Source organism: Mercenaria mercenaria, chromosome 2 (assembly GCF_021730395.1).
Source record: "Mercenaria mercenaria strain notata chromosome 2, MADL_Memer_1, whole genome shotgun sequence".
NCBI lineage: Eukaryota > Metazoa > Mollusca > Bivalvia > Venerida > Veneridae > Mercenaria > Mercenaria mercenaria.
In genome coordinates this window covers 32306932-32327253 of record NC_069362.1, presented here as the reverse complement: position 1 = coordinate 32327253, position 20322 = coordinate 32306932, and the positions used below count along the sequence as shown (strand labels likewise).

At 34.7% G+C, this 20322-nt stretch overlaps 1 protein-coding gene across 1 annotated transcript in view; it reads left to right on the top strand.

Moving 5' to 3' along the window:
* The first annotated feature begins 880 nt into the window (after positions 1-880).
* LOC123563651 (cAMP-dependent protein kinase regulatory subunit) overlaps positions 881-20322 on the top strand; it is a 63844-nt gene continuing 44402 nt past the window's right edge. The window contains exons 1-2 of the mRNA XM_053525124.1: positions 881-1895; positions 19011-19169. Of these exons, the coding sequence (XP_053381099.1) occupies positions 1434-1895; positions 19011-19169 (621 nt within the window). The 5' untranslated portion in view covers positions 881-1433. The remainder of the gene's footprint in view (positions 1896-19010; positions 19170-20322) is intronic.

Here is a 20322-nt window from a genome sequence, read left to right as displayed (position 1 = left end):
TTTCAGTACCAGTGTAACCATCAGCACTCTAAGATGTGTGTGCCAGTACCAATGTAACCATCAGCTCTCCAAGAGGTATATTATGTCCGTACTAATATAACAATCAGCTCTAAGAGATATATGTCAGTACCAGTGTAACAATCAGGTCAAAGAGATATGTGTCAGTACCAGTGTAACCATCAGCACTCTTAAGAGATGTGTGCCAGTACCAATGACTATCGGCTCTCCAAGAGGTATATTATGTCAGTACTAATGTAACAATCAGCCCTAAAGAATATATGTCAGTACCAGTGCAACAATCAGCTCTTAGAGTTACGTGTCAGTACCAATGTAACCATCAGCACTCAAAGAGATATATGTCAGTACCAGTTAAGAGTGAAACATACATCTCAACACTTAAGAGTTATATGTCAACACTAGTTAAAATGTCAGTAGCATTGTAAACATCAACCCTATATATCAGCAATGGTATGAACATCAGCACTAAGAGTTGAATATCAGCACCAGTGAAATCTTCAGCTCTCTGAGAATTTTGACATCAACACCCTGACAAGTCAGTGATATCACCTGTAATCATCAGCATACTAACAGTTACTCTAGTGTAAAATATCAGCAACATTCAGAATGACACCCCCTATTAACCATTAAGTAACAGACATTAGATAAAACAGCCAATGTTGACCATTACACTTACAGTGTTTACTTTAACAACAGTACAATGTTGATTGTGTGACAACCTCCTGACCACCACAGCAGTATCTATCAGTTATGGAGTAGAACAGGAGAGAAGCTAGGATGTGATTGATCAGTTATCGGAAACATTTCTCTCTCAAATACTGTGATTAAAATACATAACATTGATCCAGCCTGCGAATCAATTCTCGCTTGTCTTCATTCATTTGAAAAAAAAGTTTTTACAATAGGATTACATTGGTATTTTTTGATAACATCGAAAACTGTAGACAACTAATATTATTTTTTCTCTCCTGCTTTAGTAATGTTGTATTTAGCTATAGCGACTTTTATGTAAATTCTGACGGAGATGTAGGCGATGTAGGCCAGGTATTACGATTCACTGAGCTTGAGATAGCTTGTGCAGTGTGAAGTGATGTGAGAAGATGGAAAACTTTAACATTTAACAAACTTTGTAATTATTTATGTATTGTTGAAACTCACACTCTGGTGTGTGGTTTGTGAACATACTGTTTTGCAATTGATAAAAGTATTGTTGGAAACCTTTTTCTGGGAATGTTTGGAAATTTTCAGTAATTTTAGTGGAGAGTACAAGTGTTACCGCATGTTGCTCGGAGAAAACCTGGAAAAGTAATAAGTTGTTTAGATATAGATGTGGTGATTAATGCCTGTCTAGCATTCCTGATTTATTTGGAGTAAAAATAGTTTTTTATAGTGAATGTTAGTTGAGTGCTTTAAAAATGGGAAATAAATTCACAAGGAAATTTAAATTAGGAGAATCAAAGGGTAAAGAGACTGGGGCTTCTGGGCAATATGCAAATAAGTCCCAGGCTGAAGGGGAAGCCCTAAAAGAAGAGAAAAAAGTGAATGACACAGGGGCCAGTTCCTCTACAGAAGAACATGGTAGTAATAAACCTGCAGAAACTAAGAGGGAAGTAACAGTACAACAAGTTACTATTAAAATAGATGAAGTTGGACCAAATGACCCTGATGCTGACCCACCGGGACTGATAAGTGAAGAGTTGAAACCCGCAGAATCCCAACCGGAGTCTACTGAATCTAAACCAGAGGCTACAGAATCTAAACCGGAGTCTGCAGAATCTAAACCGGAGTCTACAAAATCTAAACCAGAGTCCAAACCAGAGCCCATACCAGGAACTACACAACCAGAGACAGAGCCAGCAGAAGCTTCTGATGATGAGGTATAGTTTTAGGATGATTTTATTGAAGGAGGTTTTTTTACTGGTGTGGGAGGGGTAGTTAATATTGTTTTTTGTTTTTCAATTTTTAGAATGTTTTCTTATTGCTGGTTATCTCTTATCTGTCAGGTGTTTCCATGTAGATGTAAAATGTGTAGCAAGAAGTACAAACGCAACTGAAAGCGGTACAGATGATCAAAACTTTTGTGTTACAGTTAAATATACGTGGTTGTAATGTGTTTAATTATGACTCAACAGTTGATTGAAGATCAGAAATAATAGTAACATGCAAGATGTAAATGAATGTAAATGATACAGTCAGTATTCCATATACCTTTCTTTATCACTACATATTTATACACCTGTGTGATCTTGTAGATGTATACTTTCTGCTTGACCATTGACTTCAAATTGCCCTAGGCTTAATTGGTGGAGACAAGACTGCACCAAAGAACAATTAAATGGTTCATTAGCCAGTGGTCATCCATGTCCGGGTGAATCAAGATTAAAGCAACAGCTTGAATTGTTACAAAGTATTTAGCCCCAGGACAAGTAGGAATTAATGTGTATGACAGTATGATCTGTTACTTAGTATAATATATCATGTTATTCCTGCATGGATGAACCTTAATATATGAAATATAATGTAACCAATATAGACATATAATGGAGGGTCATATGGTAGAAATGCCAATGAAAAAGATAGGTATAGAATAAATACATATAGATGCATGACCACTAAAACAGGCCAGTGAAGGCATAATCTGCAGTAAATCCGTTATGTCTGTCAACAGATCAAAAGTTACTGTGCTGCTAATGGAGAAGTTGGAAGAAAAAGGAGCTGATTAACTTGATTAAGTGATTTTCAAATACTGCATACTCCTTTGTACAGCTTAATGAGCAAGGGAGATAATTTTTACTATGAGGGGAAGTAATTTTATCAGACAAACGATTCTAATTAACATGTACAAGCGGTAATACCAAAATTTAGTTCTGACTTGAAGTACACATGCAATTGGTATAATTACAGTAACTGTATAGAAACCAACCGGAATACTGGTAAAACTGGTGCAAGAGTTTTGTTTCTTTGTGAACTATGTTGATGGATGTTGTGTATTGGTTCTTATACATTTCTTCAAATACTCAACTCCTCTGGGGACATCAGTATAGAATAAAATAACTTACTTCTGATTGAGGCAGCGTTTTCCAAGAAACTTCTGTTAATTGTTCAGTAATCAGTAAGTGAAGTACACATGGGAAATTTTTATTTTTTTCTGCAGTTTTAAACATTTGGTAAAAGAACATAAAACCACTCACAGGTGTAAAATTAACTAGTCTTTCTCATTATTGCAGCAGTCCGTGAACATCTGGTGTAATATAGCCTTCTGTTTGAAGACATTGTTACGAATCATTGTAATTATTTACTTATTCTGTTGATCTTACTTCCTTCAGCTATATACAGCTTGATATAATATGTAAACTGAGAAATTTTTGGATTTTTTTAACTTGTTCTAATGGTAGGAAGTAATGAATTCTTGTTTGATCAACCTAAATACAACCGTGTCTGCAATGTGCACAAGTAGTCACATTGAGGTAAAATTAAGTCATTGATAATCATGGTGGCCTCTCTGAAAATCATTTTTGTGTCCAAAATTTAGTTAAAAATAAACATGTGTTGTTGACTCGTTTGAAATTAAACTGTCTTGACATATATATATATATATATATATATGATACTTTAATTTACAGTAATTAAGACAAATGTAGGGATTTCATGTAGGGTCAAGGTCACCATTATCAGTATATTTTCAATAACTTTGTTGAAGGATGACACTTGGCCTGCCCGAAGCTTATGTTTGGGTTTGATATGGGGTTAGTAGAGTTATGGTCACAGTGTTTTGCCAAGGATGAAAAATGGTTGAGACACATGTCCCTTTGGTATGAAAAATGTGGGGACACTGACATTTTCAAAATCTTAGGGACAACTGCTTTTGACCATATGTCATTGAAATAAATCAGTAACAAAATATTGCTACAACTGAAGTCTTTATTGTAGTCCAACCATTATGGTACTCTTTAAACAAACTCTCCTGAAATTTAGAGTCACTTATCTTTTTGGCTTCATCTGAATTTTTTGCACCATTTGTCACAGGTTTGACTTTGTGACGTATTTTCAGTTTTGGAGACAGTTAGTGTGGAATGGTCCACAGATTTTAAGCGGTCAAATTGGACTCACTTTCAATTTCACCTGCTGAGACAGTGGGTGGAAGTTAACAACATTGGGTTTGTGTGTTCTATGGGGCATTCATGAAGCCACAAGAAGTATTAGGCCATTAATTATTAAACTGAATGTTTTTCTTGTCTGCAGATACAGATTGATGATCAAAATGACGTTTTTGCGGGGAAACTCTTCTATTTGGGTGCGGAAGAAAAATGAAGGATTCAGTACTCAGTATTGGTCGTCCCACATGGACATTTTGTCCTAAAAATTTTCATAATGTGACAACTAATACTTCCAGACCAATTTTAATGTGACATTTATAATTTTTACGAGATTCCCACGATATTGTGGCCTCGGCAGAACCCTGAGGTCAGGTCATTCATTACAAATGGATAACCCATAATAACTGAAAATATTGAGAGAAAAAGGTTTTGTTACTAGTATTGTCTTTAGATAGGTAATGAGAATCAAGTGAAACTTTAGTTGTAGGTAGCTTTAAGTAACGTCAAAATTTAGCATTTCAGGTTTTTCTACTTAAGAAAACTGTTTAAGAAAAAGTTGGAAAAAAATTGCCAGTGAATAATTGAAAAAAAAAAAGTCACTTAGATGCAAAGATATTTCTTAAAAATGGTTTTTGTTTTAAAAAACCTTGTTTTCAATGATTTCTCAGGTTGCTTAGTTATAAAATATTTAAATTGTGTTGACTAGGAGTTATTATAATTTAAGACTGTTATTTTTCATTATTTAATTGTCCTTGTAAGTGACTGATTATGTCAAATAATTGACAAGATTTAATTGTCAGTTATGCTTATATAATTATGACATTGTATATAACAATGTCCCCTTAGTTTAGTAAACGCACAGTTTAGAAACAGGTCAGTAATGTACTTTGACTCAACACTAAAAAATTATGACTTTACAGTGGACAGCAGTACATTACATAACTTGCGTGATAATTTGTTGTGTCGTCCTGTCACAGGTAGCTGTATGACTTACTGTTTTCTCGTTAGACATGTCATATTTGATTGTTACTGTAATTACTCCTTATTTACAGTTGTTTTGATTAATGACAAGTGAGCTATCTGTTATTTGCATGACTTGCAGTGAGTTATTGATGCACAATGATGCGCACAAATTTTTTATAGAGGACTTGGTGATGAAATTAGAGATCTTAATTTTCTGCTTAACTGTATAATGAATACTCATTCTTGAGTGAGCATCGGTGTCATCTGTGTCTGTATCTATATCTTGCTTAAAGTTTTTAAGACACTTGCAGTAACTTTATCTCTTTTATTACTTAAACTTAAAGTATTTGTCCTCCATTGTCACACAAATTGAGGGCTGACCGGGAAACTATTGTATCTGACATTTTGACCAAAAATGTTTTATTGCATTTTCTTAAGCCTTTTATTGTCATACATCTACTGCAAAAATATTATAAAAACTTTCCCATAATTTCTTGTTCTTTTTTTAATAACGTGAAAATATTGTATCTGCAACCATCAACTTCTTAAAAGTTCTTTGACCGGGAAACTATTGTATCTGCCTCTAGCAGATACAATAGTTTCCCAGTAACTTTTCCTGTTACAGTCTCAATTTGAAAAAACATTATTTGTGACATTATGGTCTGTAATTTAAACACCAAACAAGGAGAAAACTTGTTACTGTTGTTCAGGTTTTATGTGAATATTTAAGAACTAAAATAAATAATAGTTTACATTAACATTTTCACATAATGTGATACAGATACAATAGTTTCACGGAACTGCAAACACAATGGTTATGAATAAAATGTTTAGTGCAAACTTCAATGGGGTGTCAGGTCTTGATTTACTTAGAACAAGTGATCCTTCATGCAACAGTGAGTCCTAATCATACATCACATTTGTTGCGTCTGAGGTTGGTCTTCAGCGTGCAAAGTCCTCATTTGCAGATTGCTAGCATGAATTGTTTAAACAAAACTGTCAAATGTTTGTGAGGACCTCTACCCAAGATATTTCAAGCTGTTCTTAAAATCACTTCTTTACATACACTTATGTAGGAAAAGATTGAAAATATTATTTATCTAAAACCAAGAACGCCAAGAGCTTAATACATTTGGTAAATTGTTATTACTGAGGTGAGCGTTTTCACGACCTGTGATCCTCGTTTATTTTTATTGTGGAAATTGTTACTATTTTATCAAAAGAACTCGGCTTGTAAGCTTCAAAGCCAATTTCCCAAAAAATTAATGCTGAATACATTACATAATTGAGCCATGTCATGCAAAAAAGTGTCTTCATGACTGCGTAAATTTCTGTCAGACTTACGTAGATCCAGCTTCCCTGTGCTTTTAGTTGTTGAATTTAAATAGGATCAGAAAATTGCTTCTTGAAAAAGTTTAATGGGTTTTTGTATTTAGCAAACACCAGTCAGACTGATCTGGCCACATGTTGCAAAGTCTGAAATTACCAAATGAGTTGTTAGTGTGACGTGGCTCTATTATAACCACGTAAATTCATACAGTCATGGCTTACACGTAATGGTATCGACTTAATTTTATACTACTTTTATGAAAATATAGAAGACAGAGTTAGCCATGTGTCATTCTGTTATTGACATAATGCTATCTTGTTGCTTTTTCTTGTCCTTTACTTTTGAAAATGCGCATGACCAAATTAGGTCAATGATCATTACCTTAGTTTCCTTTGTGACTCCTCAGCTGATTGCTGTTCTGTCACATGGGAGGGTTGTATGCTTCGAGGTAAGGCATGCAAAATGCCTAAGTTATATTCATTATCGCACATGCGTGTGGTCATGTGCTTGCTTTCTGGCTTTTCATTTGCTGTCTGTCATTTTTGAAATTTTAGCCTCAAATTGTAAAGGTGTTTAGGTTATTGTAATAAACTGAAGTTCTGTTAAAAACATCTTGTCCATGTTTGTCCTTTTTTTTTTACATAATGATTTAAATTTTTGAGTGTATATGAATACCTTTGTCCAAAAGAAAGAGACGTGTCATGTAAGAAATCTCTGTTTCACATTTTTTAAATGATCTTGATAATATTCTGTCTTTACCAAAGTTTCACTACTACTGTAGCTGGACACAGGTGATACAGAGAACAAAATCACATAATTAAATTGTTCACATAAAGGTAATTTGGCCTACTTTTGTTTTTCTTTTCGGTAGCATGCACAAAATAATTAGGTAGGTGGTTGGAATGTTTTTGTTTGTTTAAAATTATTGAGACTTTTCGGAATTATTTTATGTCCAAAAATGAATACAAAAGAGGTTAATGCCTTTAGAGCACAATAAGTTCCTTTCTAAATCAATGACAATGTTTAAAGCATAAACAAATGCAGTTCTGCGATTTTTTATTAAAATTTGAAAAAAAAATCGCTAAGGCATAAAAACATTAAAATTTTAGGGTTGGACCAACTTTTGGGTAGTCGGAATACTGTAAACAAACAATGGAAACAAACAATTGTTATCTTACACAGTCACTTCAAAAGCAACAGAACTCTGTAACCATGCACTGCACATCATTGGCTATATAGGTTAAAACACAAAAGTGCTGTAACATTACTGAAATATGACCGTGGATTCACGGACTGTCCTGGTAAAATATTAATCTTGTTGAAATTGGGAGGGTGAAACTGTCCAAATTAAACCAACATAGCTGTGCACTGCGCAGTCTGGTCAGGATCCATACTGTTTACTTTTCCTTAGAGAAACTTACAACATTAGCAAGCATAAAGATTTTGACCAACTGCACAGATCGCAATGTCTGGATCCACACGGGTCATAAATGCTCTATTTGGTTTTCCATGCTGCAGCTCATTTCCCCCTGTAAGCTTCATTTAGCTAAATTATTTCTTGATTCCATGTATGAAATTTATATCCGATGTAATGAATGGTACAGTCAAGTATTATGCATACGCTTGCACACCAAAACAAAAAATTTAAGTATGATAAACATATTATTAATTATGCCTATTACTGGTTAGTATGTTCTAGTTATTTCATTTAGATTTCTGGTCAAAGTATATACAGATAAGCGATAATTATTATAATTAGAAATGAATTAAGCTTCAAGGCATCATTCTAATATTTCCGGTCCATTTCGAGTTAAGAGAACTATCAAACACATTTTCATCGATATGCTTAATCATGATGTATAATTATGTAAGATCAGTGCACAAGTCAATCAGATTCAAATATTTGAATTTTGAATTTTTAGAATATTCATGAAATTAATGAATTTAATAAGTCAGATACAATAGATTTCACGGTTAATTTTTAATGCCCCGGAAGGGATAGGCATTATAGTTTTTTGAACCGTTCTGTCGTCTGTCGTCTGTCAGTCTGTCCGCAATTTCGTGTCGGTCCTATCTTGTCATCGATGGATGGATTTTCAAAAACTTGGCATGATGTGTACACAGTAAACGACTGTCGCGCGCAAGACCAGTCCGTAGCTCAAAGGTCAAGGTCACACTTAGACATAAAGGAGTGCATTGATGGGCTCGGGTCCATATCTTTGTCATCGATGGATGATTTTCAAATAACTTGCATGAATGGTACCACAGTTAAACAGAGTGTCGCACGCAAGACCCAGGTCCGTAGCTCAAAGTCAAGGTCACACTTAGCATTAAAGGATAGTGCATTGATGGCGTGTCCGTCCATACTTTGTCATCGATGGATGATTTTCAAATAACTTGCATGAATGTACCACAGTAGCGCGTGTCGCGCGCAAGACCATTCCGTAGCTCAAGGTCAAGGTCACACTTAGACATTAAAGGATAGTGCATTGATGGGCTGTCCGGTCCATATCTTTTGTCAACCATGGATGGATTTTCAAATAACTATGCATGAATGTGTACCACAGTAAGACGACGTGTCGCGCGCAAGAACCCAGTCCGTAGGTCAAAGGTCCTAAACTCTAACATCGGCCATAACTACTCATTCAAAGTGCCATCGGGCATATGTCATCCTATGGAGACAGCAGCTCTTGTTTTAATTTAATAACGTCATTTTGAACGTGAAACTATTTTATCTGACACTTTTGCTAAATCTTAAAATAAATATTTGAGTACATTTTAAAGCCAACATATATTTCTATTCAACTGATAATGATTACTAAGAATGTAATACTAAGCTGTGTTTTTTAAGAAATATTCAGTTTTTCTTTCTCCTGTAAAATTTACAAATGCAGATACAATAGTTTCCCGGTCAGCCCTCGAAAAAATTTAATGTCTGCTCCGGTATAGTATTAATTATGCCCCCTTTGGCAGCTGTTGTTAGTATGTTAGCTAGTACCTGACAGTTCATTTGTTCTAGTCTGTAACGTTTGCTATAAGATTGCTGTAAATTTTTATGATTGTGATTGAGTAAGCTTCAAACCATCATTTCTAATACTGGCACGGGGCCTCTGTGGCGAGTGGTTAAGGTCGAGACTTCAAATCACATGCCCTCATCGATGTGCGTTCCAGACTCACTGGGAGGGGGGTAGGGGTGAATTCTTCATGTGAGGAAGCCATCTAAGTGGACTTACGGAAGGTCAGTAGTTCTAACCCAGTGCCTGCGATCATGATGAAATAATACATGGAGGGGCACCTGGGGTCTTCCTCCACCATCACAGCTGGAATGTCGCCATGGTATGACTAACTGTTTTCTCGTAAGACAGTGTCGGTGCGACCATGTCAGCAAAGTCTTAACTCCTGGACTATGTGTGTCAGATTATTCCAGAAAAGCCTTAACTCCTCATGGACTATAATGTCAGATTATTCCAGAAAAGCCATAACTCCTTACGGACTACATGTGTCAGATTATTCCAGAAATTTAGCCGTAACTCCTCATGGACTATAATGTCAGACTATTCCAGAAAAGCCTTAACTCCTCCTGGACTATAATGTCAGATTATTCTAGAAAAGCCGTAACTCCTTACGGACTACAAGTGTCAGATTATTCCAGAAATTTAGCCATAACTCCTCATGGACTATAATGTCAGATTATTCCAGAAAAGCCTTAACTCCTCATGAACTATATGTGTTAGATTATTCCAGAAAAGCCTTAACTTGTCATGGACTATATCCTCATGGACTATATGTGTCAGATTATTCCAGAAAAGCCTTAACTCCTCATGGACTATATGTGTCAGATTATTCCAGAAAAGCCTGAACTCCTCATGGACATATGTGTCAGATTATTCCAGAAAAGCCTTAACTCCTCATGGACTATATGTGTCAGGTTATTCCAGAAAAGCCTTAACTCCTCATGGACTATATTTGTTAGATTATTCCAGAAAAGCCTTAACTCCTCATGGACTATATTTGTTAGATTATTCCAGAAAAGCCTTAACTCCTCATGGACTATATGTGTCAGATTATTCCAGAAAAGCCTTAACTCCTCATGGACTATATGTGTCAGATTATTCCAGAAAAGCCTTAACTCCTCATGGACTATATTTGTTAGATTATTCCAGAAAAGCCTTAACTCCTCATGGACTATGTGTGTTAGATTATTCCAGAAAAGCCTTAACTCCTCATGGACTATATGTGTCAGATTATTCCAGAAAAGCCTTAACTCCTCATGGACTATATGTGTCAGATTATACCAGAAAAGCCTTAACTGCTCATGGACTGTAATTATGTGTCAGATAATTCTAGAAAAGCCTTAACTCTTTTTGTTTCTCGAGACTAATCTGATCCTTTTCCCAAAACTAAGTAGATTTTTATGCCCCCGCCATAAAATGGGGGGGAGGGGACATATAGTGTTACCCCTTTCCATGTGTGTGTTTGTTTGTTTGTGTGTTCGGGAAAGGGACATGCATGGTCCGATTTCAGAATAATTTGACACAAATGATAAGAATGGATAGACGATGTGTCACGCGCAACAACCATTTCACTAGCTCGAAGGTCAAGGTCACAGTCCTTGGTTGAACTTAGCCAATTTTCACTACATATACAGATTTCTAAATTTTCTGGTTTTCCTACAATATTTTTTTTGTAAATAAATAGGGCCAAGGGTCCTTCGTTTAGTTTGTGAGCAGTACCATGCCTGTGACATTTCTCATGTTGCGGGGGCATCCGTGTCTGTGACACATTTGTAGTTTAAATCATGGTTGAATAACAAAAAGTGAAATATATAACAGTACCAAATGACAATCAGTTTCATTTCAGTATATAGGCTTTGGGAAACTTTAATACCACTTTCATACTGCATTACATAAAACCGTTCAATACAACAATTTCTAAGAAAGATCTGGTACTAGATTAATTGAAATCTGTGAATTGATTTTCAGTAAAATCAATGTTCTGTTCTTCTTGGATTTCTCTTATATATGCACTCAAGCTTTTACATCAAGGCTATCTACAAGTCTTTAACATTTACACTGCCATAATGGTGTATAAATGTTGACAGAAAATGTGACTTTATTTTAGTACTGGTATTCTGACAATATATATGGTCTTTAATAACTGTCTGTAACTGTTCTATCTCCCAAAGAGAAGATAGTTACACAAAGTAGCAGTGTAATATATAGTATTCCTGATGACAGGCCTTAAAGAATAATGGCTACATGTTATCCACTATCAGTGTCATGTCTACAGAAATTTTGTTCTTTGTCAACTCATTATTCCATTGTCTCATATGCAGATTATTGTCAATCATGCAGATTATTGAGGGCTGAGCGCAAACTATTGTATCTTGTTCTTTATTTATATACAGTTACAATAGTTTCGCGCTCAGCCCACGATATGTCATTGTCTGGTCCTTCAGACGCCTCAAAATTCTCTTACACTGAGAAAGGAATCTGTGGCTTTTTAACTTTCCTCACAGACAAAAATCTAATCTTTTGTCAACATACGTAAAAAATAACAGTAACTGTTATGCAATTATAATATGCTTGTGGTACCAAAAAAGAATAATGATTATACTATTAAAAGTAAAGTTCTAGCATACAATACGGTTTTTGTTCTCTTTTAAGTTGCAGATTGTTCATGAATTGTGTTGCAAGAGATGGAACTACCTCAGTTTTGTTCATGAACTTTTCATGAACACACTTCTGATGAACAATTATGAGCAATTCATGATCATGAACTGTTCATGAAAGTTCATGAACTGGACTAGGCACTCCCAGCATGCTTTGTGTCAACTAAATGTTACTACTGCATCCCACTATGTTTTGTTGCACATTAGTACTCATGTTTCCAGAAGTTGTCTCTTTCTTGTTTAATTGGCTTCTACTTAATTGTTCTGTGCTGTATTAATTAATTTATCACTGATTAAAGATTTTTTCTGGTTCATGTTTTTCTCTTTCTCTGTTATGTTACTTAATTTTGTGTTTCAGTGTGTCTCTTACATGTTTTATGATTTCAGAATTTGTCTTGCTGGTGTTTAATGACTGATACCAATCTGTTTTATGTAATGTTGCTTCTGTGTTTCACATTGTTTCTTTAATATTTAATTATATAACTTCCAGTATGTGTTGTATCATATTACATGATTGTTCTTAATTATGATCTTTTATCTAACTGGACATGAGTTTTCTTTTTGTGGATTTTGAAAGAATATTGTGTGTACATTCAAAACGAATTGAATTCCTTCACAGTTTTTGTAGGAAAACATACTGGGCTGAAAATCAAATTAATTTAGTGTCTGTGTAGGAATTCGGAGACTCTTGTGAAATTTTCTTGCAGATGGAAAGGAGAAATTCTATTTCCTACTTATTTCATTAGTGTGGTATAAGCTTAGAGTGGTATAAAGGATGCTTTAGGGCATTTTGTCAATTCAGATAATGTCTATCACAGTAAGGCAGGATGCTGGTTTATAAAGATTGGCAAATTTTCATTCAAGGCAGAAGGTTTGAAAATAAGTGTTTACTGTTCTCTTTCTATTCTGTTTTAATCTTCAGACAGCTGTATGTCTGTCTTAATGTCACATTGAATGTTGGAGTCATATTGGCAATTCTTAGGTAAGGTTTAAATTATCAGCTTGCTTTGCATTTTCAGTGCTTGCACAATGGAAGATAAGATATATAATAATGGAACATTACCCAGGCGAAATGAAGGTCATATGACCATGGACTTCCATGGTCTACCATGGTAGTTCATGGTCATATGACCATGCTAGACCACGTTTTGTTAAATGGCACCACGGTTTTTGATAGTCAATAATCACCATGGTTGGCAACCATGGTCCATGACCATGGTCGAACGTGGCGATTATTGACTATAAAAAAACTGTGGTGCCATTTAACAAAACATACACATGGATCAGTCTTGACAGATACCTGACGGACAACTATGCTCATGGTGAGAACCAGTCCTCACATGAGGTTAAAAATGGACAGAAATAAAATTAGGTGTATATCTGACTATTAGACCACGATAATCCGTAAATAGCCAATCGCAAAGCAGACTTGTACCCGTCTATATTTCATATACAACAGTAGCGTTGTATATATATCGGGGGAAACTTGGGCAAAAAAACGCTTGAATTTTGTGTCAATTTACCATCTAACAATACAGGCTAACTCCGGAGTTAAATGACCTTGCAATATTCTCACCAGTTATCACTGGGATAAAAAATAAGAATGACTTTGAGGTAAATTCAGTTGACAACGTCTAAATGTTAATATCGTAAAAATGACCCCATCTTATTAGATATCAATAAAATTGAATTACAATAAACTACATATTTTTAGTGTAGAACCAACTGGGTAAAAATGTAATTTATACATTCACTGAAACATTTCCAACAGTTGTAACTTTTTATGTTCACTTTTTATAAAAAAAAACATGTCAGCACGATCCTTACATTTGCAAACAACTGGATCCAGTTGTTCCAAACTTTAACAGGCGATTGAGTTAACGGTCGATTAACTTTATCAGTAGATTTCGACAGTTTAGAAAACTTAGAAAATCAAATGTACTTGTTAAGGATTTTAAACACTAAATCATCTTTACAGTAAACTTAAAACATCATACTAGTATTTCCCACCCACCAAGACTAGTATCTTGAATAGAAATTTAACAGGCGGTTAGTTTATCAGCTTAATGCAGTAGTCGTGGGTTCAAGCACCATTGGGGACACGACCATGACTTCTCATATAACCCCAGTACTAGTTTTCATAGGAAACGGACTCGAGAGTGGTTACAATAAGCTTAAACAGTTAAAGCTTTCATCACAATCGAGCTGAAACAAATTGGTATAAACTAAACTAACCTAAACTAAATTACAACCCGTTAAAGTTTCGAACAACTTGGCCCAGTTAGAAAGTAAAACAACTACATCATTCTTACAAGAAGGGCACGATATAGTAAAAGGTATTCGTAGTCCTACGAGCATCTACGCTCTAACTATATCCTGATAGACAAAGTAAACAAATAAAAACAATAACTAACTAACTAACTAACTAAATAAATAAATAAATAAATAACCTGGCTATCTTCTTGAATCAACGAATCAACGTATCTGTCATCGTGTTTCGCCAACATGCAAACTTCTCACAAAAACTAATTGTTCAGCATGCAGTCCAGTTTTGAGTATTTTTGAGAAATCCATATTTAACTGTTTAGCATTAATTTTGTGATTGCAAATGACTCAAAGTGTTAATGAACGTTAAATCTTAGTAAATCCGGTATTTGAGTAAAACTGAATTTATACAAGTAACCTGCATTATTTCATATGCCCTACTGACAATTAAGCGCTAACGGTACAAAGATGATATTACTCTTATAAAAACACGTTCATCCTAATTTCTATAGAAAGCATGGGAGAGTTTTCAATAATTGCAGTTTTTATGTCACGTGGTCTAAGTCGGATAGACAACTCGTGCCGTTGTCTATGGGATATATACAACTCGCTTTGCTCGTTGTATATATCCCGTAGACAAGGGCACTCGTTGTCTATCCTATACCTAAAATTAAAATCCTTTTATTGACTTGCAGTTTTTTTTACATTTTAAAGAAGTATGCAATATGGAGGGAAGCATCTCTCAGATTGTTGATATCTTGTTCGATGATATTATAATTTATAATGGAACATTGTAAGTGGCTAAATTTTGATAAAAGAAACTGACTGTTCCATAAAATCATATTGGAGAAAATTTCAACATTCTGAGAGACCGTTTCTTCGGTAGTAGTTACTTATGTAATATACTGAAAATTTGGGTATATTATGTGAAAAAATTACTTTGTAACGAGAAATCAAAATACACTATTTTGATATATCTTAAAATAAGTGTATTTGAAACAATATTCTGCACTTTACAAATTATAAGGTTTGTTTAAAATATATCAGAATATTTCACCAACACAGATAAGTAATTAAATGTTTAAATATAAATTTGAAAGGGTCTTGAAAATACATGACAATTTCAGATTTCAGTCTATATCTATTTTTACAAGTCACTCATATTGCTAAGATAACAACAAATTTAATTACAGTCAGACTATGAAAGTTTACCTTTGAATCTGTCTATAAATGCAGGAAAACTTTTCTATATCTAGGAAAACTTTTGGAGCCAAAATGCAGCCAGGCATCTTTGGTGCATTGCAAAACTTGATAATTGTGAAAATTACTAACATGACCATGGTCAACCATGGTTGAAAAAAGTTGGCCATGGTAGACCATGGTCAAACTGTTGATTGTCATTTCTGACCATTGCTGACCATGGTTGACCATGGTCAATCTTATATCACCATGGCCGACCGTGGTCCTGACCATGTTTTCACCATGGTACTTGATGGTTGACCACGTTAGTTCATGGTGAAACATCAAAAACCATGGTGACCATGGTCAACCATGGTCAACATTTCGTAAGGGTGTATTGCAATGTTTGAAGCATCATGCAGTCTATAAGTATAATTTGTCAAACTCAGCACAGAAAGCAGTTAACTTTTACCCTGCTAATTTTCTAAAATGGACTGGTCCATCATACCACTTAAGGGGTCTTCACTGAAAATTTACTGTTTGCACGAATAGTGAACAGTGCAGACGATGATCAGCATGGACATGCAGGCTGATCTGGTTTGCACTGGTCACATTAATAAGGCAGAATCACTTTCCGCCAGCAGGCTAAAGGTTAACTACATCTTTATGACAATGTTCTGTTTAAATCACTTTTTTTATGATGAATTTCTCACACATGAAAAGCTCTGAGAAATTTCTTAAAAAAAACTGGCTATCTGTAAATTTATAAATGCTTATACTGTATAATTATGTATCAGCACAGAGGCAGATTACCTTTCAGGAGCATCTAGAGCTTAAATAATATAGTCATGGACTAACTGAGAGTTTGAAAAGATAAGTAAGTCATGAACAGGAAACACTAAGTCCTGTAGACTGCTATTCTGTCTGAATAATGTGAAAAAATGTATAAAAGCCTTGACTGAATTCACTAAAAACTTAAACACCATATGAAATTAAGATGTTCACTTCCGTTTTATTCAGACTTGGGGCGGTATTATGCAAATTGTAGATAGTTTATTGCTAAGGTTTAAGTGATTTGGAGCAAACATTCTTTACATAAGGTTACTGTATATCAAAAATATTTTACATAATGATAAAGTTATATATGAAATATTTATGCGGAAAGATTTGCAAGATAGTATTATGAATAAAATACAGCTAAATCTTCAGTTATATAATACACAGAGGAGATAAATGTCTGTTAGACTTAAACAATCAATCAGCTAAGTAAATTATATGCAGTCCTGTAATGCTGTTTAATCGTGTACATGGCAGGATGCATTCTGAGTGTATAAATGTATCAATTGATCTTTCTGTAATTTTGATCTTTACATTAATTTTTGTATTCTCTGTGCCAGTTTACTGTAACATCTGTATCACCAGGGGGAATTACACCAAACTTCACAAAAGTTATCATAATGCTTGATGCCTAGTGGTTCATATCATTGGTATGTACTGGTTTGCTGTTTTTCTGCAGAGTTAACGCCCTTGATTTGCCAAATTTCATATGCATATTATCGGCATGATCCAGTTCAGTGATTTTCAGGGAGTTATGGTTCTTTATTTGTCAAATTTGGTGATGTTTTTGGTAACTTCTCTTACACCATTGGACAGAATTCCATTAAACATATATATTACAGGAGTTGTCAATGCCAAGCCTAGTCATACATGTCATACATCAGCATATTCTGGTTTTGTGATTTTCAGCAGAGTAATGTCCCTTGGTCTGAGTTATTTTACAGTAACTGTTGTTTACACTATTCCTGTATACAGTTAGGCTGAATTTCACCAAACAACACAAGTTGTTAGTGTGAAGTGTAGTTGTGCATATTATCATCTTGTTCTGATTAAATTAAAATTAGCGGAGTCATGACCCTTGAATTGTTGTATTCCTTGGTCTGCACTACTTCTCTGAAACCGCTGGTTGAAATTCCACCAGATTTTACAGGAGTTACCACTGCCAAGCCTTGTTTTATACTTAGTTGGAATGTTAAAGTTCAGTGATTTTTCTTGGAGTTATGGCCCTTACTTTGTAGCATTTTACAATTTGTGGCAAGTTAGTGGTGGGGAACGTTTTGTTTTTCTTGATAAACAATCTCTAGTTTATTAAAGAGCTTGTTGAAATCCATCACTTCCATTTTCACCTTTTGAATAAGATATATTGACATGCTCTTATTCTTAGAGCTATCTTTAAGCTATTGTCTGCAGCATTTCTGTGTCTTTGCTTTACATTAATATCCTGGAACTAATATTCAGGAATGTATTGACCGGACAATAATATCAGGAACTATCATTAACCCTGTTATATCTTTATTGCCAAGTATAAAACATCTGTTCACAAATTATAAAGACATTGCTGTTTTGCTTTAAATTGCAACCATTCAAGCTGATGGTTTACCTATTCTAAGTCATAGTTTACCTATTCTGTAAGTCATCTTTTTTATCTTTGTAATTAAGTCTTTTATCTGGGAATTAAAACTAATAAATTTGCTGATTCTCTAATGAAACTACTCATAAAGCTAATGATTCACTTTATTTCTTGAAATCTGCCTCATCATGGTATCATTATCTTATGGCTCATGCCATTGATTATATACAGTTATTTCCATTGCAGAATTGTTATTCTGTCATTCATTTTCCTGCTATTATTCTGTTTTTCATGTTTTTCTTCTAACAAATTGAATTCTGATATGGCTTGAGTATTTTGCAATGAAATTGAAGCTGGGTTGGCATTTTTTTCTCAGGAGAAAGAGGAGGGGTAAACAGTGTGAGTTATAGTGTTGTTTGTATAGCAACAACACAATCATGCAAAAGTTCTACAAATAGATATAGTAATCCAGTCACATGTTAACATCCAATGCAAAAGCCAGTCTTTAACCCTTACCCTGCTGGACACGATTGATTCTGCCTTTGCAATCTGTGCAGTCTGATCAAAATCTGATAGCCATTCAATTTCAGTCAGTATCTTTTTGATTAGTATCCCTTTTAACAGCTAATGGTACTGTCCAAATTGAAAAATGGATTGTAAAAATTTAGCTTGGTAAGGGTTAATCTCTTTCTCTGTATGTAACAAGTATATTAATTATATCAGTGGAAAAAGTGGTTAACAGTTTTCATCATAAGAAATAGTTAACCACTTTTTCCACTGATATGACTATAAATTTTTTAAGTATACAAAATAAGTTTGATTTGAAAGTATTGACAAAATACAGTATGAAAACTGATACTTCAGATCAAAGTGGTTGTTAAGAAATGCTTGTAAGTTATATGAAAGAATTATCAGTAAGGAAGAATTTGTTTGATCCTGTCTATTAATCTTATTTAATTGACAAGGGCCATAAATGTGCATTTGTTTTCAAACAGTTTTTCAGGTATAATGAAGAATAGAAGATACATTGGCATTACTTACTGTCTTACTGTTGTAAAAACAAGCATTTTTACATTCCAGGAGCAGAAAGCCAAAGCAAAATCTGCAACGCCACCAAGTGACGATCGTGAAGATGAAGTGTCAATAACTCCCCCACATCCTATTGCCAAAAGAAGTCGCCGTGGTGCAGTAAGTGCCGAGGTTTACAAAGAGGAAGATGCAGCTCAATATGTCAAAAAGGTGAGGTCAACCATGCAGTGGTTATTCTAATGAAAGGCCAGTTTTCCAATTTTACTTGTCAGTCAGTTAAAAGTCAGTCCTGAAAAGAACCTTGTAAGGTTTGTACTGATATGGACACAGTTCTCATAAACATTTTTACAAATCAGCCCTAAAAAACCTCTAGGCATTGTGCTAGAAATTATCTAAACATTTTTACAGACAGTAAAAAAAAGTTTGAGTGTTTGTACTAATAACGACATAGAACATATTTTTGCTTCCAAACAGGGGAAGCATATGTCAGAGCTTCATCAGTTTGTCCTGTCCATCCATGCCAAATTCTTGAGGGGAGTACTTCTAAGCAACCCTTCACTGGAATTGAGCAATACTTCATTAAAAGCTTCACTCCTAAAGAAGATGCGCGTATTGTTGGGTGATTTTTAGCTCATCTGATTTTTTGGAAAAAAATGAGTTATTGTCATCACTTGATCGGCGTCAACATTGGTGTTGGTGTTGGGGTTGGCGTTGCCTGGTTTAGTTTTATGTTTAGGTCAGCTTTTCTCCTAAACTATCAAAGCTGTTGCTTTGAAACTAAAAGCACTTGTTCACCATCAATAGCTGACCCTGTACAGCAAGAAATATAACTCCATCCTGGTTTTTGCAAGAATTATGGCCCCTTTTGGACTTCAGATTTCTTGGTTAAGTTTTATGTTTAGGTCAACTTTTCTCCTAAACTATCAAAGCTATTGCTTTGAAACTTGAAACACTTGTTCACCATCATAAGCTGACCCTGTACAGCAAGAAACATAACTCCATCCTGCTTTTTGCAAGAATTATGGCCCCTTTTGGATTTAGAAAATCAGATGTTTTGGTTAAAACTTGTGTTTAGGTCAGCTTTTCTCCTAAACTATCAAAGCTATTGCTTTAAAACTTGCAACACTTGTTCATCATCACAAGCTGACCCCATACAGCAAGAAACATTACTCCATCCTGCTTTTTGCAAGAATTATGGCCCCTTTTGGACTTAGAAAATATCAGATATCTTTTTTCCATACCTCATGTTTTTATTTCGATGTAAATGAGATGTGAAACCAAAATTTGTAGTCCTGTTCGGCGCTATATAACCTATACTGTGTTGGTGCGCCGTAAAACCCAAATAAATAAATTGGTTAAGTTT